Source organism: Gallus gallus, chromosome 2 (assembly GCF_016699485.2).
Source record: "Gallus gallus isolate bGalGal1 chromosome 2, bGalGal1.mat.broiler.GRCg7b, whole genome shotgun sequence".
Classification (NCBI taxonomy): Eukaryota; Metazoa; Chordata; class Aves; order Galliformes; family Phasianidae; genus Gallus; species Gallus gallus.
Window position 1 is genome coordinate 23,262,360 of NC_052533.1, and position 27,335 is coordinate 23,289,694.

Genomic DNA, 27,335 nt, shown 5'->3' on the forward strand with positions numbered 1-27,335 from the left:
TGATCAGGATTGGTGTAAATCCTGCTAAAATTTTAGCTTGTATCATGCTGCCTGAACACGCCCATTCAAGTCAATTACTCATCATACTTTTTCTCTTGTTCTCATGTCAGTGTTCATCTTTTATCACCTAATATCACTCAAGCTCTCGTACTCTTTTTTTTCCCTTCCCTCAGTAAGAAGCAGTTGCCCACTTCTCCATCTTGACCTCATAGTTTAACAGGCATTCTGCCTCAAAACAGTCTGCAAAACTAGAGGGAGGTGACACACTGCTCCAGCAGTTCGCCCCTGGGATATGAGTTCATCCAAAAACTCTGGAAGGTGGTGGTGGGAATTAACTTCAAAATGTGATTATGAAGTCAGATTTTTTTCAGCACTAAGTAGGTATATAACAGAGTACTTGCACAGAAAAGCTTTTCAGTGTTGGTTGGTTTTATTTGTTTGTCCATTCTGTTAGAGAAAACATTTCTAAATCCAACTGGAATTTGGATTCTCTTCCCATTACATCCATCCATCCATTCATTCATTCTTCTACTAGCCACGTGTGACTTTGGAGATCTTAACCATAGAATATCTTTCTAAAAAATTTGTTCTCCTTTGTGTAATGCACCAAAATCTTGCTGAAATTGTGGAGGTCATTATGTCTGTCGCAACAGTAGCTTATTTATAGTCCAATGGAGGAAAAAAAAATACGACAAACACCAAACCACTAATATTTTAAAAGACCTTGCCTTCTTGATAGCCTTTTATTCCCAGAGTTTTAGGAAAATCTGTGGGTAAAAGAAGATAGAATTTTCTTCCACTGCAGATTCTTTGGCTTTATGTTGCTCTGTTCTGGTGCAGAGATGAAACTACATACATTTGTGTTAGTGAAATCCTAAAGATGTTATCAGAAAGTGAATTTGAAATTTTTGAATCTGAATTTTTTTAGCTAAGTGTCGTTATAGATGATGCATTGATGGTACACAAAGTAAACAGTAACGCCAAAATCAAACATCATACCCTGAAAAATAATTTAAAAGAAGACTGAAGCCATTTGTTGACTTTCCTAAATTTGGGTTTCATTAAGCAGGCTTTGAAAATGTTACTCGTATCTGCTTGCCTGTTCATGGTCTTTCCACCTTTCACTTCATTCTTTGTTTTTTTTTTACTGACAACCTTCAGAAGGCTATATGTGTGATCATACTTGGAAGCAACCCTGCAGATTTTGATTTATGTGCACTTCTATTGTGCAGACAATTGCAGGAGAAAATAGTTGTGCTTCACTGAAAGAAGCCCAGACTGACTGCTCTGTTATTTTCAGATTCCTCTAAGTGAAGCAGTAGCACTTCTAAATTTGAGAACAAAATACATAATGTTCTGTCAACAGTGACCTGGCCTGTGATGTGCCTGGTTCTGAACATACCTCTCTGTCAGATCTTTCAAATGCATTCTGGATAAAGTGCCTCTCTTGCTTTCATGCTTACATGCAGAGCAGAGGAAGCAGCTCTCAACTGAGGCAGTGAATGAAATGCTGTTCCCTGGGCTTGTAAAAAAACCAATAGTGTGACACATCCATAACGATACCAGATTAGCATAAAGCTCTTCTATCTCATCAACAGGCACTAAACTTTACTTTTTATAGGAAGACAGTAAGGCTAGCTGGGACTTTTCAGTGGGAAGAGTGCTTTTCTATTTCATCGACCTACGCATTGCAGACTCTTTCTCTGTGCTGAACAGTGACTGAGAATTAGTGTCAAAAACACAAAGACGTTACTGTCTCTGTTCCTGTTCGCTGCAAGGGAAATAAGTTACAGCTGACAGTAAGAACAGCGGTTCTGGAAAGCTGGATTATCCGCTTAATCAGCTGGGGAAATGGTGAAAATGGGAAGAGGTGATCTGACAGCTGGGCGGCTTGCCCACAGGCTCAGCACAGGGGAAACTCGGTTTTGTGCTTCTTCAGCAATCCTGTGTTGTCCGTGTCACTTGGTACTGAATTTGTTAGCATGCTGGGCCTTGTCCTGAGCCATCACAGAGACTGCTGCAGATTGAGTGAGGAGAAACAGAGAAGTGAGCTGAGAAGCCCAACTGAGGAGATCTGAAATATTTCTACCACCAGTGCTCACTGTCCTGTTTTTCCAGGTCTCCTTTGTGCCCTTCTGGGTGCAGGAGCTGTAAGCTAATTCCTCCCAAGCCTGGAGTTGGCACACAGGCCAGAAGCAGTGTGCCCACACTGGGTGGAGCAGCCTGTGCTGGCAAGTCCTGTGGAAAGTTAGAGGTTGTCCACATCTGGGTGCAGATGTGGTGGAAGAGCTTCCATGACCAGAGTGATATGGGTACTCTGAGGCAGTGTGAAGCCAAGCAGCTGCTTCCTAACTATCTTCTCTGAAAGCAGTGTCACACTGCTGTCCCTCTCTCTGAGAGTGCTGTAGGCTCTGGTGACAGCTGGCCGTGCTGCAGCCTGTCTGGTGGGGGAGCAGCAGGACACCAGCAAAGCCAAAAACTGCATTCTCTGAAGAAGGTAATCTTTCATTTGACTCCCCTTTCACAATGCCTGCACTTCAGTGCAAAACTCAATAAATACTTCAGTGCATTCCTAAATAAATAGAAGATTGACGTATATTATTCTTTACCAGAACTCCTAGAGTAGTCAGAAGGGGCTCCTGGGCTTCCCATCTGTATTCTTTTCAGGATGTCTCTGCATCTCGAGCTGAGCAATTTATTTAATAAAGTCTACAAATAACTCAAGCTTAAAGTCTTGATAAAAACTGGGAGTATTTTTCTTACTGTGGGTTTTTTTTTTCCTTATGCTGTCTTTTATGATAAGTAAATAAGTTTTCTAAATGTGGGTGTTTTTAAACTTGCATGTCTTCTTATCTCAACTGAAATAGGGACTCACAGAGAGAAAGCTGATTGCTGTGTGGATTCTTTTAAAGCCTTTGAAAGCCAAATTGCTGATCCTAAGGAGGCTTTCCTATTGCCTGATTGAGCTTGCTGCTGTTCCCCATGCATTTCTTTCCCTGCCTGTAAGGAGAATTTGCCTCTTGTCTTCTCTTGCTTCTTTCCATGTACGTTGAGGGCCCAAGGGGTACTGCTGAGCTGGGACTAGACTTAGATGGTAGGATGCCTGTGCAGGATACACAAAAATCATGCAAAAGCATGGCATGTGGCAAATGTATTATTAATAGTTCAAGTCTGGGAGCAGAACAGAAAGGAAACTGGAAGAAATTCACCTGTCACTATTAAGTGATCATAGGTCAGAGTGACCTTCTTCGGGTGAAGGAAATCCTCTTTCTATTCCTGGAAAGTCCATGAGCAAATTCCTGTGTCATTGCTGACATAATATAGAATAATGCATAGATCACCTGAAAGCTTTTTTTTCGCTTTATTTTGCTTTGATGTTGAATAATTCTTTTGAAGTTGCTGCACGATTAATGTCTAGCTTCAGCCCTATTGAATACATGAATGTGCATCAGGATCAATATTTTCTCTCACAGCTCTTCTTGAAATGACTGGTTAGGAAGCCTCTTGTTTTCAGGGGTAGTATTATATTCCCTTTCAAGAGGTTCAGAGAACCACATGAGAATTTGGAGTAGGCTATATTTCTCGAATGTTTAAGCTCCCGTGCAAGAAAGCTTCAGTTGATCAAATGGTGAGAGCTGTGCTAGAGCTACCTGCAGTTTTTCCTATTCAAAATTTCAGTTTGCACTTAATCGTGAATCAAACAATGTCAGTTCTACTCAGAACCTCCTTTGCTAATTTAATTAATTCACTTCAGCTCAGCATTTTTCTCTCAGAAGCATAAGAAACAAAAGTGAATGAGATCTGCAGCTCTAACAAGGTGAATATCTGCCCAATTAAGTCAGAACAGTGATGTGCAATAGACATATTTTCATTCAATGTAGCAATCAAACCTGTCAGAAACAATATTTTATATGTGTTTGAGATTAACAAAATTGGCTGCCATTTTCTAATTGGCAGAGCACATAAACAAAACTGGGTGGATCAAGAATACATTCTAACATCTGTATTTCATCATAATTCTTTCAGCTTTTACCCACAGTTTATGAGGTTGTATATCACTGTCATTTTTGTGTCCATATTCATGACATTCTATTAATGTTACTTACTAAGCGTGGACCATTTCCGTGTAGTTCGTAATGTGTTAGAATTTCACATGTGGGACTTCTGGATTACCCAGCATCAACAGGGAGCTCTAGTTTATTGCCCATAGACTCTGTGTATGTCTCTATAGGTACACACCTCCATGAAAATGACTTTGAGATGGATGTTAATGATTCATAGTTAATGGTGTGGGACCCTATGCTCGAGGGTATGATCTCAGCTCAGAAAGCAGACATAATCCGGTCTGTCTTGAGTCAGAGTAAGTCTCATTGCATAGTTTTCTTATGCTGGAGCTGTTAAACTGGAAAGAAGTGAACACTGCATTTATGCAAACCTGATACCTTTCCAGGATGTATTTAAGATGGGTAGAATTTAACAAAAGCAATATACTTCTAACACAATAGCTGGCCATTTGCTGGGCTGCATATCCTTCCTGCAGAGCTTGATCTTCTGATGGTAGCATTGGCAGACTACTTTTTTAATTACAAAATAACAACTTCTCCAGCCTCATTTTTGGGAAGAGCCGAACTGTTTTCTGGAACTTAAAACAAGCAAACAAAGCTGTCAAACCCAAAACATTTTCTGAGGAAAGTTCTTGTCATGAAAATCCTCTGTTCAAATAACTAAAGGTTGGCGAGGTTTTAAGCATCAGTAAGCATTGCCAGGAATCCCTAATAGGCAGTGCTGCCAGCTTGTCTCATAATCTAAATTTTTATGTTGTTTTTGGTTTGGTTTGGTTTTTCTTTTGTTTTGTTTAAAGAGTGCTCTCAGCTGGCCACACACAATCATGTTCTAAGGAAAAAGCAACAACACTGCATAACAGACCAGGGGGCTTTGTCCCAGTACGCTGTGGGAAGGAGGGAACGCTGCAAGCTCACTTCTTGTATTTATCTGGGCCTGCAGCTGTGATTGTTATGGGCCAGGACAGCACTAGAAGCTGAGCTCCTTGCATGCACGAAGGGAGAGTGTCTGCCAGCTCCCACTCTGGTCTCTGGCTTCTTGTGGCCTCCAACTGTTTTGTGGCAGACAGAAAGCAGACGGAAAGAGTCAGCCTTGGAAGCATGGTGCCAGTATTGTAGAAGAGCCCAGCTAGCTGCAGCCTGCTTAGGCAGCTGGTGAGCCAAAGATCAGTTGAAACACTGACCTGAAAAGCCTCTTGGCTAGGAGGGGACATTATCACTAATTATAAAACACCTACTTCTAAAACACCTAAAGCCAGTTCCTGGCTGCTATGGATTTCTTCTCACGCACAAGAGGTCTTGCAACCTAAGGACTTTTGTTTTTGGGACAGGAGAGGTTTAAGAACAAGAGTGTGAGCTAACCATTCAGGCTCCAAGGCCAAACTGGTGAAAGTTGGTTAAGAAAATAATCAACCATGAAACCACATTTTGAATGGGTAAAAACAGCTAAATTTAGAAAAAAAAAATCTCTTTCAGGGAAGGAGTCACTGTTTCTTGGAGCCTTAATAAAAAAGGCACTGTTACACAAGAGCCCTCAAGCTCCTTTGCTGACATCCTGCAGGGGAGGAGGGACATCGCTGGGGAGAGCTGGCTGGCCCTCAGCAACCTTTCTGCCTTTTGGAGAGGAAAGGACAAAGGAGAGACAGGCATTGCTTCACGACTGGATGCAACACAACTGTCCTTCTGCAGACCATTCATCCTCGTTCTTCCTCCCTATCCAGGAGTGCCTCTGCATTTCTCCCAGGGTCTGGGACTCGGCAGCTCCCTTCTGTCCCCAGGTGTGCCTTTGGTGCTCCTAGTATCTCGTTGAAGAAGTAGCAGCCCTGCTCTACTAAGGCTTGTGGTATTACAAAAAGAGATTTGGTCCTCCTCATGTGGGTGTACAGGGCAGGCAGGTGGTGGCCCAGAGCGCTGAGATTAGGTGTTTTAGAAATGGGTGTTCATTAGTGAGATTAGGTTCCTAGGAACCTAAGATTAGGTTCCTGAGGAGGTTTTATCACATGCACCTATTGTTTCTTTTTTGTCAGCTGGCAGATTTGTCTGCTAAAGGTCACTTTTTTTGACAAGTCATAAGGTATGCAGAGAGAGCGTCCTCCATCCTGCTTCCAGCTCAGGAGCCAACATTTCTTTATCTTTGATAGCTCTCAAAGCAGCAGTCATAACGATAAGACTCGGAGCATTAGAACCACCCATTTCTTTAGAAGTAAGATGCTTGCATAAGCCTTGTTTAAAATGGTTGTGGCTGACTTCCAGCGAAGATTGATTCATAGCTTTGCACAAAGTCCCTTCTCTCTTTGGCTTCAGGATGGATTTCACCTAGTCACAGACTGATTGATCACTGAGTAGAACAAAAATTGTGAGTATCCTGTAAATAAAGCTTACCTCCAGAAGCTTTTAATACCCTATCTTTTTTATTATATTGTTGCAGATTTGGTTCTGATGAGTTGAAAAAACAGTTCCTCACACCAACTATATCTGGAGATCTTGTGGCTTGTTTGGGAATCAGCGAAGCTGGAGCTGGATCAGATGTTGCAAGTAAGTTAACCTAGCAAACTGCCTGGTATTTAATGGAAGGAATCCTGGCTTTACTGACCCCTGCCCTTACTGTCAGCATTTGTAAGAGATACCAAAGAAAGTCTGGAATGGTGAAAGCAAAAAAGTAATATTCTAGGAGCAGTAATACATGAAATCATAGAACTGTAAAATGGTTTGGGTTGGAAGAGACCTTTAAGGTCACCTAGTTTCAACATCCCTGCTTGTAGGTAGGGACACCTCCCGCTAGACCAAAGCCCCATCCAGCCTGGCCTTGAATGCTTCCAGGAATGGGGCATCCACAACCTCTCTGGGCAACCTGTTCCAGTGTCTCACCACCCTCACAGTAAAGAATTTATTCCGAGTATCTAGTCTAAATCTACCCTCTTCCAATTTAAAGCCATTTCCCCTCATCCTGTCAGCCCTATAAGTCGCTCCCCAGCTTTCCTGTGGGTCCCCTTTAGGTACTGGAGAGCTGTTACAAGGTTCCCCTGGAGCCTTCTCTTCTCTAGGCTGAAGAGCCCCAGCTCTCAGTTTATCGTCATAGGAGAGGTGCTCCAGCCCTCTGATATCTTTGTGACTCTCCTCTGGACCCTCTCCAATAGCTCCATGTCCTTCTTGTGTTGGGCGCCGCCACATACATCTGATTCATCCAAAAGCAAACAAATTGAATGTGTTTGTCAGTGAATAAATAGATGTAGGCTGAGCAGAACAGGTTAATATACAGCTGTCATGCTGATCCTGGATTTCTCTAGTGCTTTTGTCCCTCTGCTGTCTGTCCCATTGTGTCTAAGCTCCAGATTGGTGTACTCCAGTTGCACTGTCACCATTAGTTGTGCAAACCTACAGGAGTACGTGATACAGTGTTGCCTGTTCAAATGGACAAGGCTTGCACTTCCTTAATACAGACCTCCCCACTGAATGCAGACAGATTGCAGAGCTAGTCCCTTCTGAAACTGATGGCATCACACTTTTGCAATAAGTTCCTCTACCTCATTCTTACCTCACCCCCTCCAGTCATTTCTGTCTCTGAATGGGTAATTATTTTGTTTAGGGATAACGAAGAATTTGCTATGTCAAGTGTATGAGCTTTTGATTTAGTCACTTTGCATGAAACTGTTTTTCTTGTTTCCATACAAGAATATGTTTAAAAGCACAAACAAGTCAGCCTACCATTCTCAAGTGCCTGAGGCAGTAGATAATTAAATTACAGCAGATTTTGTAGTAGATGTCTCACCTGATGGTGGAATGTGGGCTTCAAGGAAAAGAGAATGACAAGAAACCACTGTATAGGTCTTGCTATCTGAATGGCGAAGCTGAACATAGTGTTCTCTTACAAACTATGGAGATTACTACTTCTACAAAAATCAACACATTTGACAGAAGTTTTTGGTCAGCAAAACCAATATCTACGTCCATCTCCTCAATCCAGATCACATTGTTTTCTCAAGGCAAGCAGGTAATTATTAAGTATTACAGCAAAGAGGTGCAGCAAGCACTTTTCCGAAGGGAGTAGGAAACACAACATTTATTTTAGCTAATGCTTCTGCAGTTAAATTACCTGATTATCAGAACTTTCCAAATATGTTTTTAATTTCTGGATGTAGTCTTCCAGACAATAAATAACAAATATTCTTTCAGTTGCATGTTGCTTATTACCTCGTGTAATTGGTATAGTACGCTTGAATTAAATTAAAGAAAGATTTGGAGTGTACTCAGGTCTATCCCATGAACTCAGATTGTCAGTGCTACAGTGAGACAGACTGCAGGATGACAAGTGATATTTTTGTCACCTGCTGTTAAAGATTTTATCCTTGAAATAAATCTGGAAACTAGATTATGGTGTTCTTAAAGGGTAACTAAACGGGCCACTTAGTCATGAGTAGCACTAGTAATTTTTTGGCTTGTGACTTGTGTTAACTGTGGCAGTCGTCATCTTTACTAGTTTTGCACCAAAATATTGGAAGATAACAGCAGTAATTCTTATTACTTGCACCTACTTGCCATGTTGACTTTGAAAACTCAGAATCATCCTTTTCTTTCTGGGTAACACCTGAGTCATCTGTTGGTGATGTCTCCCAGGTTTGTATCACCAACACATTTCATAGATGTATTCCTGCTCTTCTTCTGAAGGTCATCACTGGAAACATGCAGTTTTTATCAAAGATTGACATCCAAGGAGAAGCTCCGTAGTACCCTCCCTGCATGTCAGCACTTTATTAATGCAACCTTATGTAATTTTGCATTGCCAGGTTCCTTACCCTCATTTCCACTTCTGTCCTAATTTTCAACTTAAAAAAAAAAAAAGAATCTAACTCATGGTTGCCTAAGAACATAATTTTATTTGCTTGGGTACAACAGGATCTGTTTTCATTTCTGATTTTTCTCTAGAAAATCAATTTTCATAATAGTTGTGTCAGGTTGGCTTTAAATAAGGTATCACTGGTAAACCGAGTTTTCTTTCCAAATGTATTCCAAGTCTATGCAGTTTTCTGAGACTAACAACCTTTGTTATCACTAATTTTCACTGTACAGTCCTTCCTGTTGATGCCTTCCTTTGTCAGCTATGTTACGACTCTTTGTAATCTCATGTAAAATATTTTAGTTTTCAGGTATCTTCTGCATAATTTGTTATTTCTCATTCTCTTCTTATTTCTGTGGCTGAAACATGTTTGTTTGCTGCCTTCATCTTTTTTGATTCTGTAATTTTTCATCTATGAGATTTAACTCAGTTTATGGCAATTCTTACCTTTTGACCTCCAAACTACAGCTTACTTTGACAATTAATCTCTTTATTTTCCTGCAGGCCACCTCCTGTTTTTTGAAGCAATTGTTCATTTGGTTAAACTTGAAGCTATTTCATAGACGTTGTTTCTTTTCCTGTAATGATGATGGAAATTCCACGTGTGTTTTTAATTTTTTACATAAATGATTATCTGTGATCATAAGATTGACCTTCAGAGTTGAAGTCAACCTTGCCTTTTGTCGGATCTACTTAGATGTGTGACTTGAGTCAAGAGCACATTGGAAAAGAAAACCTAAGTCTCTTGCTGTGATTTGAATGGTGAAATAAATTGCCCTGGTTACTTATTTGGCACAAGCTGCCTCATATGCCTTTCAGTGAGGTCAAGTACCCTGTCGCCTTTCCTAGAAGGGACTCTCACAGCATGCTTTATCTATCTAGAGGGCTTTAAACTACGTGTGAGCTGGGAAGGAGATAAAACCAGGCCCTATAGAGATGAGCTTAGAGGAATGATGATGGGAATTTGGGTCAGGCAAAGGGCTCAATTGAAGTACATCTACACCAATGCACGCAGCAGGGGTAACAAACAAGAGGAGCTGGAAGTCACTGTGCAGCAGGCAAGCTATGACTTAGTTGCCATTACAGAAATGTGATGGGATTGCTCCTACAACTGGAGTGATGCAGTGGATGGCTATAAGCTCTTCAGAAGGGATAGGCAAGGAAGGAGAGGTGGTGGCGTGGCTCTCTATGTTAGAGGGCGTTCTGATGTTGTTGAGCTTGGGGCTGGGAATGATAAGGTGAATCTCCATGGTTTAGAATCAGAGGGAAGGCTAACATGGTGGACACCCTGGTGGGGATCTGTTATAGACCATCTAACCAGGATGAAGAGACAGATAATGTGTTCTAACAGCAGCTGGCAGAAGTTGCACCATCGCCAGCCCTTGTTCTCATGAGGGACTTCAACTTTCCTGATATATGCTGGAAATAAAATACAGCACAGAAGAAGCAGTCTAAGAGGTTTCTAGAGTGTGTGGAAGATAGTTTCCTGATACAGCAGGTAGGAGAGCCTACCAGGGGAGGTGCCTCCGCTAGACCTGCTGTTCACAAACAGAGGGAGATGGGAGATATGGAAGTCAGGAGCTGTTGTGAACAGAGTGACTGTGAAACTGTAGAGTCCTCTATTCTTGGAGAAGTCAGGAAGGAGGCAGCAAACCCCCTGCGATTCAGGTGGAAACAATTAGGGACTTACTACTCTGCCTAGACTGCCCCTAGGCCATGTGGCTGGAGGAGATCCTGATGAGGGAGCTGGTGGAGATGATAACCAAGCTGCTTTCCATTATCTATCAACGTTCCTGGTCAAGTGGTGAGGTCCTGTTGGATTGGAGGCTTGCAATGCTACAGGCTTGGGACAGAGTGACTGGAAGATTGCGTAAAGGTAATGGACCTGATGATATTGATCAGTGCTTAGCTGAACGTGAGCTGGCAGTGTGCCCAGGTAGCCAAGAAGGCCAGTGGCATTCTGGCCTGTATCAGAAATAGTGTTGCCAGCAGGATCAGGGAAGTGAACATCCCTCTGTACTTAGCTGTGGAGAGGCCACATCTCAAGTACTGTGTTCAGTTCTTGGCCCCACACTACAAGGAAGACATTGAGACCCTGGAGCTTGTTTAGAAAAGGGCAATGAAGCTGGTTAGGGGTCTGGAGCACAAGTCTTAAGGGGAGCTGCTGAGGAAACTGGGATTATTTAGTCTGGAGAAGAGAGGTTCGGGGGAGACCATATTGCTCTCTACAACTGCCTGAAAGGAGGTTGTGGAGAGAGGGTGGTTGGCCTCTTCTCCCACATAACTAGTGATAGGATGAGAGGGAATGGCCTCAAGTTGCCCCAGGGGTTGAATATTAGGACATACTTCTCCAAGAGAGGTCAGGCACTGGAGGGAGCTATTCAGGGAGGTGGTGGAGTCACTGTCCCTGGAGGTGTTCAAGAAATGTTTAAATGTTTTATGGAGGGGTCATGATTTATTGGGAGCTATTGGTGGTAGGTGGACGATTGGACTGGATGATCTTGGAGGTCTTTTCGAACCTTGGTGATTCCCTGATTCTATAGGCTGTTGAAATATAAACACCACAGTGTCAGTAATGTAGACATGCCAAAAATGAGTGACTGAAGCAGCCATTGAAGTAGCCTTTTTCCATAGCCATGCTTTATCAGTGAGAATAATTACAGTAAAAAATGCCAAAGGATCTTACAGCCATATCTTTCAGACTGAATCCACTTGACTTTAGTAAATTGCTAAGCAGATTTTCAAATTCTGCTGTAGTTTAAGTGTAAAATCTACTTATTGGCTTGATAATCTTTATTTTAATTAAAATGCTACGTTCTTCATAAGTTGATTTTTAAACAGTCACTTTTCAAATACTTGAAACAAGTTGTTGGCCGTCACCCTTGAGACTACTTCTATGTTCCTATTAGTCAGGCATTTCTTCTTTAATCTGTATTTGGAAAGTTAGTCTCTTGTGTTGCCATGCTTGCAAATACTGTTTATATTTGTGATAGCATTATAGTGCTCAGTGTTCTTCCGTAGACCTTCCAGACAACTTCAATCTAATCTTTTTAGTAGTTGTTTCATAACAAAGGGTTGTATGATGTAAATTGCTGTGTATTTACCCATCCTTTTTACGCTACTTGTACCATGTGTCTCGTCACAGCTCTTTCGCATCCTTGACATGTTGTTTAGTCTCCTTGTATGATTGTCAAGTGTATGTCCACGTGTTACTGAGATCAGTGTCCTGGATTCCTTCGCTTTGTTGGCCTTCATTATTATTCAGATTCTACAATGTGTCCTTTGGACAGATTTGGCATAAATTGCTGTTTTTATCCACATTAGTATTATCTCTTGCTGTTCAATGTTACACTTTTGTAAGTTTATTTATCCACAGCTATATCCACAAGTTCCTTATCTTACATGATTACATACTTTTCAGCCACTTTTTTTCCCCATTTTTACATTAACAAATCTTTTCAGCTGTGCAGACCATAGCTCCGGGTAGTCATGAGTTTGATCCTGCAAATGAAGATCACGTGCCTGTTATCAATTTGTTTTGAGTTTAGGACATTTGGGAAGAAGGTTCATGTGCAGATCAGGGTGGGTGTGCATTAAAGTATAACCAGCTGTCTTAAATGTGGCTGCATGCTACACTTTGTGCCTGACTCTTACACTCCAAGTTTAATATAGCCTCTTATGTACATTATAGTCTCGTAATACAAGTGCTATTGGGAATGTACCTGGGTTCTTTTTTACCATCAGGAACTTGCAGCAGGATATCTGTTGCAGAGCCTTCTTCGGTTGGGGTTTCAGTGGAAGAAATTCAAGTTCAGGGAAAAGAAGATAGCTCTTGGGAAATTCTGCTGGAGCTTAACCAGTAACTAATGTTTCACTCCTGCTGTTGCATTTAGGGCTGCTTGCAGTGATGTGAATACTCATAAATGAAAATAACATATTTTTTCTACACCATGGGGTAGCAGGTGCTTAGAACTTTTTGTTGTACAGACAATCTTAACATTTAAACTCCACCTTTTATAGACTTAATAACTTTGAATTTATTACTCCATTCTGACCTAAACCACACAGGAAGTGCGTGTGTGTATATCCTTAGGCATACGCAGATATTGGAGCTTATGTTTGTTTAAGTTGGGACTTTGAAATTAACGGCCTTCTCAGTGACTAATGCATACAGTGACAGAAATGTGTAATAGATCATCCCAGCCTAAAATATTTCTGGCCTGATTTTTCTGTGACTGAATTTAGTTATGGAGAGCTTTCTGCTTTCATCCCCTGGGATGAAGATTCCAACTAAAGGAGGGTGAGAGAAGTGGTCTGCTTTCCCTGGGGCATCTTCAAAGAGACTCACCAGGTGGGCCTGCCTTTTGTGGCCTAGAGGACAATGAAGTGAGGAGTGAAAATTGGTTGTCCGAGAGCAAGGGAATCACCTGGCCAGTCACACAGGAAACAACTTATTCTTCTTTCACGAGAGTAACTCTTCATTTCCTTTGTTTTGAATAGGTATCAAGACAACAGCTGTGAGAAAAGGTGATGAATATGTCATAAATGGTGGTAAGATGTGGACTACATCTGGGTGCCAAGCGGACTGGATGTGCCTGCTGGCAAATACAAGCGAAGGGCATCCGCATCAAAATAAATCTCTCATATGTCTCCCAATGAATCTACCTGGTAATGACATGCAACTCTCTTCCTTCTGAGCTGATTCTATTCATGCTTTTGTGCGTGCACGTTACAGGAAGGAAAGGTGTTTAAGATAAGAGACAACATCCATTAATGCTCCTTTAAATTAAGTGTTTCATTGTCATATAAAGACAATTCTGAAATGCATTTGTACTCATACTTCCACAAAAAAGGAAGAGGATGAGCAAATGAGAAGGAAATTAAATATTTTGCAGACTTCAGCTTGGGACTCCCAAACCAAATTATGAGGAAAATTCTTTTTGTCAGAAATAAATTTAGAAAAGCTTTTCAGATACATTAGCAGGGGATTATTTCATAACATTTTCTGAGAATTGATAGATTAAGTTACTGCCAAGGAGAAAATTAATGCTTTAAAGAAATCATTCAAAATAGAGCCAATCTTTTTTTTAATTTTCTTTTCTTTTTTCTTTTTTTTTTTTTTGAGAATAACAACATGCATTATCTTTTAGTCTTTAATAAATTCCACAGAACTTTTATCTTGGTTTTCAAAACCAAGTCTTTTACAAAGACTTGCATGTACAAGTCTTTTACAAAAAGACTTGTAGATGCAAACAGTCCTCAAAATAACATATTATTCTCAATTTTCTACCCATTGAAATTTAATTTTGAGCAGTTATTACACTTTTTAAAGGTTTCAAATCATTTTTGGTTTCGTTGTTAAACACGTTGTTTAGTTAATTCAATGAAACACAGTTTTATTTTGTTTTGTGTTCTTTAACAAATTCTCTCTTTTAAAAAGACCTGGTGATTTTTAGGAAGTTCAAATCTTTAAACTGGCATCACAAATATGATGGTGGTGGCAATAAAATATTAATGTATGGTGTTTTTGTTCTTTCGGTTTGCAGTATTTTATAGCAAAATGTGTCATTATCAGCTTTTAACATGTAGAGAAAGCACAATGGCAGTGAAGTGAATGTCCATATGTATATTTCTGGGATCAGACTGAGAACAAAATCTCAGGTCTCCAGTGTTACAAAAGAGTGGTGAGAGCATCTTAAGATAATTTCTTCTAAGTGAATTTGAATATGGAGTAAGTCAGAGCAAGCAAATTGCTTTAGGATTGAAGCTAGTGGGCTGTGACTTTCTAAACCGCTGCTCATGCAAAGGCGGCTTGGAATGAGAACACACAGGAGACTGACTGCAGCTGACTCACTTGCTGACTCTGGCCTTATCAATAAGTGATGAATTAATGTGGTAACTCAGAGCCACGATCTCCCTGAATTTCCAGATGACCTTACTTATCAGCCATCTGCATAAAGTCCTCGTGATTTTTCATGAAAGAGTCAGAATGCATATGTGATACTGCTTCTCTGAATTCAATACCAACATACTGTTACAGGTGGATCAAATATTCAGAAATTGTCTTGGTTTTCCGGTACTTTGCTTATTGCAGAAAGACATATGAATCATTGTAGCTTTATGGGGTTGTTGTTAGCCACACAACCTATATACAGACTTGCCTAGGGTAAACAGATTTTGAGGAGAAAAATTGCAAGTCAGCTGAAGTTGATGTTCAGAGATGTAAAAATCTTCCTTGAAATATAAATTACGCTCCTCAAAGTTTATATGGTTTCCATCTTGTGTGACATGGATATGGACCTCCAGAAAGGTCACCGTACCAAGACTGGTGACCTTTTGAAATGAAATACGGAGACAGTTGATTGTGCTCAGTGGGTGGGCTACATCAGAAATGATTGTGCTCAGTGGGTGGGATACAAAGAGGAAAAGTATGAACAAGGCTGCCAATTGACACAGATGTGAGGAGGAAGCTCCAGCTGCTTTGATACATCCTAAGGATGTGTGTCTGCCAAAGATTGTTATCTTTAGAGGGCAGCAGACCAAGACTGTACAGGAAGTGTCTGGATGACATCAGAAAGATGCACTATCATGCATCTGTAGACACATGTATGACAACACTCAGGAGCAACCACAGTGGAGAACAAGCGTATTATGTCTGACTAACTGCTGCAGTCACCAGGATGTGTGGCAGGGGAAAGACAGGGTTCGAGGCACAGAGGTAACTCGTTCCATGCTAGCTGTTTGGAGGAGATAGGAGTCCTGTGCTTTTCATAAAAACATAACTGTTTCATACATAATGTGATGTAAGAAAAAAAATCTGAAGTGAATTATTGGCTTCAACAGGGGGTAGTTACTGGAGATACAAAATGTGATTAACTTCTAGTTGTAGGTTTGTACAGTGTCTGTTCTGGTTTGAAGAAAATAATGGCCTAGATTTCACAACCATTGCTGAAAACCTCTCATAAAGGGAATTTGGGTAACTGGTGTGGATTCACAGTAGGTACTCACATCAGGCAGGTAAACACTCCTCACACTACTAAGTTTGAACTCTTTCTCATGTGATGAAAAAAGACTCTGGCAAAGTATAGAATGTCCATGTTAGATATATAGACAAATGGCTTGCAGCCCCCATCTGGGTTGTAGTTGTGCACTGGTTTCTCCTTTGGGTCATCAAATAGCACTTAGTGGATTGCACAGAGGATAATAAAGAAGAGAACTTCCAGGAAAGGAAAAAAAAGCATGTTTCTCAAGTTGCAATTTAAAATGTCTCTTTCTGTTTGTAACAGTACTAAATGTTGGCAGGAGATAGTGACTACTTTCTGTCTAGATAGACTAAAAGAAATAAAAAGAGATTGTCAGAAGGCTGCAGAAGTGAGAGAAAATGAAAAATCAAAGACACTTGGGAAGAACTGTCCCAGGAAGAGAAAGAGCAATCCATCTCAATGATACTGGTACAAGAAGCACAAATGGCTTTGTTAGAGTGATATTTTTTTTTTTAGAAAGGCAAGCACTTGGCCTTCCTAGGTTGAGATATGTGTGTTTTCAGATAGCCTGTGATTCATTTAATACAGACACACTCTGGGAATTATTTGGGCAGATGATTGCTGCTGGTGGTGGTAGTTTTTATTATATAGCGCTTCTGAAAAGAATGAAAATAATTAAATAAAGGAAGATTTCAGTGTCCATTTCATAGGTAGAGAGATGATTATGTGTTGGTGTATTCAAAGAGAAAATGTAAAGCATATGCTAGCAACAGAGAGGGCACTACGTGGGTCTGATGAAGATTGGCCTTCTTCTGAAGGCGATTCATGAAATAATCGAAGAGCAAGTGAAACTGGAAAGGCACAACAAACAAGAAGTGCTGCTGGATTCAGGAAAGATGAACACACAATCCAATTGGTAAGAAGGATAAGTAGAAGCCATTAATACATTTAGCTCCTCTAATCAAAGCTATATGAATTTCCTTCAATAGCTGTTACCTTATGTGGGCCTGGGGAAGCCCACAGTAGGATTGACTTAGCAATACAGAGAACTGCCAGCAGTAGCACTTTTTCCAGCAGAGTCCTTAATAAACATCCCAGTAACAAGAACATAACTGCGTCTTCATAGGGGAGGGAGCATATGGCTGGAAGTGGACCAAAACATCTGAGACTCTCAAAGAAAGCAAGCAGTAACGTTCCAGCAGGAAAAGATGTTCCAGAAATCATTTGGACATGTAGATGGTTTCAGAGTGTGTTTGTGTAGCTCTGATTTTAATACAGAAACAAATCACAGATGCTTTTCTGGCATGACTAGATGCAAATTGCTGGGTAATTTTCAATGCAAGAGTCAAGGATTTTTATACAGCTGCCCTGATTTTCTCCCTCCATTGAACACCTATCAAAGCAAATATTCCTAACACATAATCTGTTTTTAGATTGGCCAATAGAGTGGCCTTGGGTGGAAGGTGTGAAGTATACCTGGACCTTCTTCTGAGAGCAGGCTTGGTGCTTTGAAATAGTGTCAGTATTTCATCTCTGCTTTGCTGAGAAATTAAACTTCCCTTAATCTTATTCAGTGCTGCTGGAGAGAATGAATTTGAAATAAATGACTGCCAACTTCTTCTGCCTGGAAGACTAAAGGATTCCTGTCAGTAGGAGCTGAGAGATCTGTTCTAGTTCAGAAAGAGATGCTCAATGGAAGTCATAGAATCATAGAATGGCTTGGTTTAGAAGGCACCTCAAGGATCATCAAGCTCCAAACCCCCCCTGCTGCTGCAGGGCCACCAACTTCCACATTTAGTACTAGACCAGGCTGCCCAGGGTTCCATCCAACCTGGCCTTGGACACTTGAAGGGATGGGGCATTCACAACCTCTCTGGGCAGCCTGTTCCAGCACCTCACCACTCTCATAGTAAAGAACTTCCCCCCTGATATCCAACCTAAATCTTCCCTCCTTCAACTTAAAACCATTTCCTCTTGTCCTCTTGTTGTTATCTGCCCTTTCAAAGAGTTGGCTCTCCTCCTGTTCATAGGCTCCCTTTTAGGTACTGTAAGGCTGCAATGAGGTCAACCCACAGCCTTCTCTTCTCCAGGCTGAACAAGCCCAGCTCCCTCAGCCTGTCTTCACAGGGGAGGTGCTTCAGCCCTCTGATCATCTTTGTGGCCCTCCTCTGGACCCTCTCCAACAGCTTCCTGTCCTTCTTGTAGTGGGGGCCCCAGACCTGGATGCAGTATTCCAGATAGGGCCTCACAAGGGCAGAGTAGAGAGGGACAATCACCTCCCTGTTCCTGCTGGCCACTCCTCTTCTGATGGAGCCCAGGATACCATTTGCTTTCTGAGCTCCAAGAGCACAGTGAAGTCATGAAAGATAGCAGGGTACAGATATGTACAGAAAGAGACCTCAATAATTTGTGTGGTGAATAACCCCTGCTAAGCCACTTCAGAGTGCAGGAGAGGATTATAAAAAAATTTTTTTAAAAATCTACCAGAATTCCACCCCACTACAAAACTGGTTAGAATACCATGTCTGTGGATAGTTAAATGTTTGCTTTCTTGCAGAAGATGCATATGTTGAGAGGATGTTTTTTTCCTACATATATTGACTTGGCAGATGTAGTTGATACTCTCTGCAGAAATCCTCATATCTAGTTGTTGGCTTCAGTTTACCATAAAGCACTGTTGATCTCCATGCAGAATTTTTACATGTTAACTCCAGGAACACAAGGAGGTAAAGGTGGAAGATTTCAAGGGCTATAACATAAAAATCAGTAGATGTCTGTCTAACTGTCATGGCATGGTGGTAAGCCTTGCTTGTATCTGAGCAAAAGCAAGGAAGAGCTTGTGGGGGAAAAAAAATCTTGATGGGAAAAAAAACAACTAGGGAGGAGTACTTCTTGGTGGGAGTACATAGCTGAAGTCTTACATGGCCAAACCTGAAGCGATTTTGAAGTCTGAATGGAGATAACAAGATTTTCTTACAGGAGTCAAGTTCATCTTCAGGAGGCAGATGCACATTGGGTCAGAGTCTGTGCTGTACAGGGAGGTCAGTGGGGAAGCAAGCCCTCTTCACAAAGGATGTCCATGTGGAAACTCAAACAAGTGAATCGTGATCTTTGCAAACCTTATTTGATTATTTAAATAGACTAGGTGGTAATTGCAGGCCATCATAAAATATATAGCCTTAACAAAACTTGTAGTTGATACAGAACTGTTAGATGTTTGTATTTATAAATTGGAGTCTAACCCTTTTATTACTAGGAACAAGTGAGATTGTGTGATTATAAACTCTTCTGTAGGTACAAGGGAAGATCAAGATAGGCTTGAAAGTGGAGGATAAATGCGGTGGAAAGAAGAGAATTTCCATGAGTAGAAATTCTCAAGTAACAGTTCAACACAGTTCTGCTGTCATTATTAAATATTTTTTTGCTGTTTCACAGTAGTACAGGGACTCAGAAAGTACTACTAACTTGAATTCCAACACTTTATTCCAGTGCACAAAAAATCAAACACAAGCAAATAAGTATTGCACGGTTCGAAGATGTACATGATGTGAGATTATTACTACTGGTAAACGATTATTATTTGGGGATGTAATTAAAAGTAAGACCCTTAAGGTTGCCATTTCTGATTTTCTTGTCAAATAAAATCGAGAAAACTCTTAGAAATGGGATGTGACCTATTTTATTTTTGCCTCCCAGAATACTGTAATGATTTCCCAAAGATAGGTTTTGCTATATCCTTGCTGAACTTCACTTTTTAAAAACACTATCCTTGTACATCTGGCTTTATCTTTTTTGTAGCCTTTCTAATACTCTTTTTTTTCTTCAGGCATTCACATTACTAAGAAGATAGACAAACTGGGCATGAGGTCATCGGACACAGCTCAGATCTTTTTTGAAGACGTAAGAGTCCCTAGCAAAAACCTAATTGGTGAGGAAGGAATGGGTTTTACGTATCAGATGTTGCAATTCCAAGAAGAGCGGCTGTGGGGAGTAGCCACTGGTAAGTCATCGGTTGTGCTACCGGGGTCTGGCAGGGACACATGGGTCGCCCTTACTGCATGACTAACAGCACTTTCCTTTTATTGTAAATTATGACCTCTGTTTTTGAAATGTCATAGCATAGCTACAGACAACCTTCCCTTTCTACATGAAAACTTGAAACAGAAAGAAAACATTTTGTGAGGCAGAGGCTCACAGAGGCTACTTTTGCTTTTTTCCTTTTCTCAGTACATTCTGCTGATAAGAAAAAACAGCACCGCGTTATGTCAGCTATAAATATAGTACAAAGGCTATCAAAACACAAACATGAAATAAGATTGTGACTTTTCCTGTAGTATGGTAAACTAGGATGTTTACCTTTACCCTAGATTGTGGAAAATGAATGTAGTGCTGTGAAAATACAGTATTACAACTTTGTTTATGCACATTTTACCTCAATATATGCTGAATATAATGATGAAAAACCAAATTCCTTTCCCCAAAGTTCTGCTATCACAGAATTTCTGTTATTCTAAACTCAGGACATACCCAAATCCACGTTTGAGATTCAAAGATTCTGGATATTCCAGATAACCAGATCCAAGCCTGGATTGTCCTTTTTCAGCCTCCCAACCTCCCCCCTTGTCCCATAGCATCTGCTCCTTTAATTTAACATAAATATTGTTTCATTTTAAAAAGATTGAAGATATAAGAAGGTTATGTAAGTAACCTCTGTACTCCTGTGCATACACTGTTAGTGCCTGTGTGTGGCTGGGGAATTGGCAACTGTACAAAGTGATGTTCTGATTCAGTGACCAAATAAAAAAAAAATGACTCCCTGCTATGGGTTGATCCCAGACCAGATATTTTGGAGCTCAGATGGTTAAAACATCTTCGGTTTGGGCAAAACCTCTTAGTTCAGCCTGAATATATATGAGGGTAGCTCTAGCAAAGAGTGGGAGGTCAGGCCTGGACAGGATGATGCTGCCTTGACTCTGTCAAGGAGACGTGGTCCTGCACTGTCCTTGCTTTTGCACACTGCTCAGGACATTAACAGGATGGGAGTGAAGCTGTGTTCAAATCCATGCAATAGGAACTCTTTATGTGTAACATTAAAAGCATAAATTGGGGATTGCTGTAACGAGGACTGTGCTATAACCAAGGGCTCCAGGGTGTTTTGAAAGCAGTAAGACTCTCTTCTTCTACTTGATTGTAAAAGGTGAATATTTCCTGGAGCCTGTGGTTGGTCTCATCTACTGAGGACCCCAAGCACTGGCTGTCTGAGTGTATTCAGGCATTCTTTCTCACACACAGAGCCTTTGTTTCAGCACTTCTCAATGTTGTCTTTTTTGTTGTTTTTTTCTCCCTGTGTTTAATTTGGGCTGATTCCAGATCTCTATGCATCACCTGTAAGCAGCCACTGCAGGTGCACAGATCAGCTCTCTGGTGCCGCTGCAATGGCCTCTGCAGGCCGGGCCATCTCAGGTCTGCACTGTGCTGAAGGCCTGGTGCCTGTGCCAAGGCCACTTGCTGAGAGCAGCTGTGGTTCTAGCTTGGATGCTGTATGCCCAGGTGTGTGCTCAGATAGTGATCATGGAGAGTTACAGGATTCCAGCTGGAAGGGGCTTCTGGAGGGCCTCTGATCGACAAGGCAGACTTCAAAGCCAGATCAGTTTCTTCAGGGCCTTGAAAAGGCAAGTTTTGATAGTCCCTAGTAAAAGAACATTCCTGCTGAGGCAGAAATGTGACAGATCTGGTAAAGAGAGCAGTTTAAATCAGTTTTCTACCCTTGTGAGCAGGTGGTACAACAATAGCCTTGGTCTAGAGCTGTCCTTATGCCTCATAGGCGACTATTATTCATTTCTGGTGGCCACCACTGAAGTACCTCAAGTATCTGACTTCATATTTCTTTGCTTATCACAGACATATATGTTGTACAAAGTTTGGAATTAATCTGAAGGAAACAGAAGATCAGATCAGACAAAATCAAGTCCTTTGGCAGGAGGCAGTTTTTCTGCAGATGTATTTTTCTGTCTCATTTGTCTATAAGCATCATCAATCTAAAAAGAAATCTTTCACTATTTAATAACAGTGCTATTAAACAGCAGTTACTGCGCCACCTTGAGAGAACATAAGAACAGAACTATTTTGCACCACTGAAATCTTGTCAAGATTTGTTTTGATTTATACACCCTGCACCTTGTGCTTGTTACCTTCAGGGGTAGTTACTGCATTTCGCCACTCCCCATCTGCATGACTGGTCAACATAAGTACTGCCTCACCAAAGGAATAAGAAAGAATTCTTTTCTCCTCAAAGCAAAAAGAACATTGCCTGAAACATTGCCTTCTGAAATGTAACCAAGATATACGTGGACTGTATGGACTTAATTATGCACTTCTATGCTCAGTTTGGAGGCTAAATTAAAACAATGAGAAGCTCTAGGCTGCAGCGATATTCCCCATGCAGCAGAGCGGCCAGCAGCGTTAGTCATGTTCCAGGCAGAGTGACGAGTAGTGACAGCATCAAAACACAAAGTCCAGCAGGTGAGATCATTCATGTCTGAAACCACCAGCAGCTTGGTACTGTCCAGCTTTGCACAACAGCCTGGCAGCCAGCACAGTCTTTCAGGAAGTGGGACGCCAGGTCTCAATTCTCCTTTTTTTCCAGAATGATGATGAACAATCTGGGAAGGGAATCTTTGGTCCCTGCTGCGACCAAGAGAGATGGAGCTCCATCCCACAGTGTCTTTGCTAGGAGGGAACCGGGCCTTACTGTGCCCCGAGTTGATTTTACTTTTATCCACTGAGAATGTGATGTAAAATGCATGGAGAGCACTGGGAGTGAGGACAAAGCCCACCTCTTGTGTCAAATTGCCAATTTCAGAGATAATCAGTTGTGGTAAATGAGAGAAAAAGTGGTCATCGGAGCTGGTTGCCTGATGAATGTGGTTTGTTACACCACAACTTTACAGGCACTGCAAGCTTCCAGTCCTACAAATAGTTTTACAACCACAAGCATTTTGCTGAAGGCTCTGATATTCCAGACGATGTGCATACCTTCAGTAATTTTGTAATTAGGTCTTCACATGTTCATTCTAGCCCTCATTTCTGGCCCTCAGATGAACGTTTCTTCTCATTCTCTATTCATGGCTATTCATATGACAACAAAAAGCATTGGTTGCTTTTAAGCACTTGAGGGACTGATCCTGGCATGCTTGCTTTGACTGCTCCCTAAAACTTGGCAGAGGCAGTTTGCTGCAATTCTTTTCTTTCTTTCTTTGTTGTTGTTACTTGGAGAGTTGTTTTTTCTTTTTATAAAATATGGTAGTATGAACTATAGCATGAAATCTAGCATGCTTCAGTCTTCCGTTTGCTTATTAGTTATCTTCCACATGACCAAATATTAGAATGTGTGTGGGATGTTTCCCTTCCTTTTCTTTTCTTTTCTTTTCTTTTCTTTTCTTTTCTTTTCTTTTCTTTTCTTTTCTTTTCTTTTCTTTTCTTTTCTTTTCTTTTCTTTTCTTTTCTTTTCTTTTCTTTTCTTTTCTTTTCTTTTCTTTTCTTTTCTTTTCTTTTCTTTTCTTTTCTTTTCTTTTCTTTTCTTTTTTCTTTTCTTTTCTTTTCTTCTCTTCTCTTCTCTTCTCTTCTCTTCTCTTCTCTTCTCTTCTCTTCTCTTCTCTTCTCTTCTCTTCTCTTCTCTTCTCTTCTCTTCTCTTCTCTTCTCTTCTCTTCTCTTCTCTTCTCTTCTCTTCTCTTCTCTTCTCTTCTCTTCTCTTTTCCTTTTTGCCTTTTAAAATGAATTTTCAGGGAAACAAATTTAAAACATAAATGGAAAATGAATTACCTGTAAGGCTTTTTATTTTTATCAAGTTTGTCAAGAATGTTACTTGGCAAAACTGGGTCACAAGTGCGATCTTTTCTTCCAAGTGGCATGTTGTCAGAGGTGTTGGTTAAAGTCTTTGTTTCCTGCTTCATTGAGGATGAGCTGCCACGTATCTCCCCCATGTTGTGACACTCAGCAAACACCGTCACTTTGAGGACCTGCCACACCGACCACAGGAAGGGAATGTCACTATGGTGAAAAAGCAAACAGTTTTCTTGTGAATTGCTTAACTTGGAGGCAAAGAGGGAGTTCAGTGAGTGTATGAGAGAGCAGAATGGCACTTCTCTAATGAATTCTCTCTGCTCCTGTAGCCTCAGTTTTATGAGCACCATTGAGTCACGGCCAGTAAGCAGCATGACAGATCCTTTTGCATGGGCAACCAACATCCGTAAGAGACAGATGTTCAGCTTGGAGCTTGCTCTACATCTCACCAGAGAGGGATCAGCAGCTGCCTGAGAAAAATGTATTCATTTTGTTCTGCATTGGGTGGAGACATAACAAATCAAAATGTGTTTCTAATGAGCAGAAGTTTCAAGTAGAGTAATAGAAGTTGGATGGAAGTAGGAGGAAAAGATTGGCAGCTGCAGAACAACTGTGAGTGCTTTCACAACACTCCGCTGCCTGGTAGACCACACGGTCCCTGTGCTGTCCCAGGGTAACATTTCTTGCATGTGCTGTCAGCCCAAACCCTTGGGACCAAGTTTGCCTGAGGATGTGAATGACATGAGGATGTATGACAAAAGAGAAAACAAATGCATGCAAACAGATGAAAGTTCAGAGAGAAAACGAATACCACTGTTGACAATGGCATTCCTCTGTACTTACCATATGACTGGCAAAGTATTGCAAGCTATGTTGTACAGAGTTGCTGGCAGTCCTGATTATTCATTACATGCTGCATTGCTTTAGTGTTTGCTTCACAGTTGAGCTTTGCCATTTTAGAGTTATGCTTATAGCTCTAAATACCTGTCCTGAGAAAATCTCCTCTCTTTAGTTTGTTTGCAAATGGCAGTTTGGTTTACATCCCAGCAGCTCAGGCTCAGCTGCATGCTGCCCAGCTTGGGGTAAGGAACAAGAGGAGCCAAGACACTTCTCACTCTCTCTGTGGCATCTCTGAATCTGGAGACCACAGAAGAAGTACAAGCAAAAAAAAGCTGTTAGTGTCTTACGTCTTACAGTATTGTTTTATCATCCTTTAGGAAAACGGGGATGTTCCTTCCATACAAGAAACATACCTGAGAAGAGCAATTAGTTCCTGTCCAGAAAACAAACATTAGAGCAGCAGCATAGAATTAGCACAGAAGAAACCAAGATGTTTTTTAAAGTATTTTTTTTAGCAAAATAAGCATTCATGCTAGTTTGTTGAGTAAGGAGGGGAAAATATTAAAGGAAAAAGAAAAACTAGTCACCTTATGCAACATGGTGGGGACAGGATGCAAAAAGCAGTGCTCTGTGGAAGAGCTGGTGAATGGTGGTGGTGAGGGGCAGGTGGTGGGAGCCGAAGTCTGCATATACGAACAGTGTGGGGATGTATATGAAAATATGTGAGTGCTGTAAAGGGATGAAATTTTAAGTAGAAGTGTTCTTGAAATTCATGCAAAAAGGAGTACTGAAGCACACGAGGCTCCTGTGAGGAAGTTGCACGTGGGTACCTGCAAGAGCCATGGTAGGTGGGGAAAAGGATTCTGTAGTACTCTAAGGGTTGGTTAAATTCTGTATTGCATTTTGTATCCAGATTTTTGTGTTTCAGGTTCTAAAAGAGGGTCAACATAGATAGGAGTATTTTCAAAAGACAAAATGCAACACTTTTCATAACAGTGTATTTGTGAACTCATTCCATCCTTACCCTCCCTACTGCTTGCCACAATTACATGTGGGTCCACACTTCCCAAACCAAATTCCCCACAAATTCAGCACCTGTTGTTATCCTAGCTGAGCTGCAAGAGACGAAGCCTATCCCTTCACTGACTGCTGGTTTGCCTTGTAAAATATCTCTCTTCCCTTTTCTTGTTTAAAACAGGGTTGCACTAAGGTAGCTAAAAAAATTGCAGCAAACTGATTATCTTACTTCCAAGTAGCGTCTCCCATTTCTGACCTGTCTTCATGCGGTGTCCTCTCTTGATTCTGTTTCCATTAGAAGCACAGCTGAGGATTCACTCAAAGTCGCTATGAAGATTCATACTTTTCCCTTCCATTCTTTGTTGAGATTAGATCACAGAATGCAATCATATTCCATGATCTCTGAATAGGTTTCTACCTACTCCCTGAAAGCTTTCTTGAATTTCCATTTCCAGCATTGCTCAGCGTGCACACTGTCTGCCTTCAGATTTTCCCTTGGGATTGCATCTGCCCTTCAGGACACTGGTAGCATAGAAAGCAGGAGTTGCCACAAGATTGTGATAAGAGCCCCACGTGACATATGAAGGATAAGGATTATATATGTGTAATTACACACTGTGCTCTCTGACTTTGCTGCACTCCTTACACGTTCTTTCACTCTCCTCTGAGTTTGGGGCTCAGGTATAATAAGGATAAGGAATATGTCATCAAGGTACAAGGGAATGCCAGACTTTTTTAAGAATTGAAATAACACCCCAGACTGAGCATATGGAGTGATTTACTTTAGAAAAAATAATGTTTTGAAAAATGTTTATATTGAAAGAAAACTAATGTCTTTTTCAACAAGAAGAAAGTGAAACTGGATTGCATTAAGAGAAGCATAACCAGCAGGCCGAGGGAGGTGATTCTGCCCCTCTACTCTGCTCTCGTAAGACCCCACCTGGAGCACTGCGTCCAGTTCTGGGGCTTCCAACACAAAAAGGACATAGCGCTATTGGAGCAGGTCCAGTGGAGAACCAAAAAGATGAACAGAGGGCTGGAGCACCTCCTCTGTAGGGACAGGTTGGGAGAGTGGGGGCTCTTCAGCCTAGAGAAGAGAAGGCTCCAGGGGAACCTCATAGCAGCCTTCCAGTACCTGAAGGTGGCCTACAGGAAAGCTGGGGAGGGACTTTTTATAAGGGCACATAGCAATGAGATGAGGGGAAATGGCTTTGAACTGGAAGAGGGTAGATTTAGACTAGATATTAGGAAGAAATTCTTTGCTGTGAGGGTGGTGAGGCACTGGAACAGGTTGCCCAGTGAGGTTGCAGATGCCCCCTCCCTGGAAGCATTCAAGACCAGGCTGGATGGAGCTGTGAGCAACCTGGTCTAGAGGGAGGTGTCCCTACCTATAGCAGAGGGTTGGAACTAGATGATCTTAAAGATCCCTTCGAACCCAAACCATTCTGTGATCTGAAGAAAGCAATGTCTTTTTCTGTGTTTTGATTCTTAAAGTCTTGACACCACTGGAAACTATAATACAAGAAACCATTGACTACACTCGCCAGCGAAAAGCGTTTGACCAGTCTGTGCTGCAGAACCAGGTCGTACATTTCCGCCTGGCAGAGCTGGCAACCGAGGTGGAGCTGCTTCGCTCACTGCTGTACCGCACCATTGGTGAGTTCCCATGTCTGCCTCCTCAGATGTGCTTTTTGCAGTGCAAAGAACAGTGTCAGGCTGAAGGACTATGGGGAGATGGTTGCCAGACTGTGGTCAGT

The 27,335-nt window shown here is 41.3% G+C and overlaps 1 protein-coding gene across 3 annotated transcripts in view; it reads left to right on the plus strand.

Moving 5' to 3' along the window:
• LOC420562 (probable acyl coa dehydrogenase 6-like) overlaps nt 1–27,335 on the plus strand; it is an 82,226-nt gene that overhangs the window by 46,203 nt on the left and 8,688 nt on the right. For all 3 annotated transcript variants that reach the window (XM_015281934.4, XM_025148439.3, XM_025148441.3), the window contains exons 4-7: nt 6,490–6,596; nt 13,396–13,563; nt 19,705–19,878; nt 27,073–27,234. In XM_015281934.4, the coding sequence (XP_015137420.2) occupies nt 6,490–6,596; nt 13,396–13,563; nt 19,705–19,878; nt 27,073–27,234 (611 nt within the window). The remainder of the gene's footprint in view (nt 1–6,489; nt 6,597–13,395; nt 13,564–19,704; nt 19,879–27,072; nt 27,235–27,335) is intronic.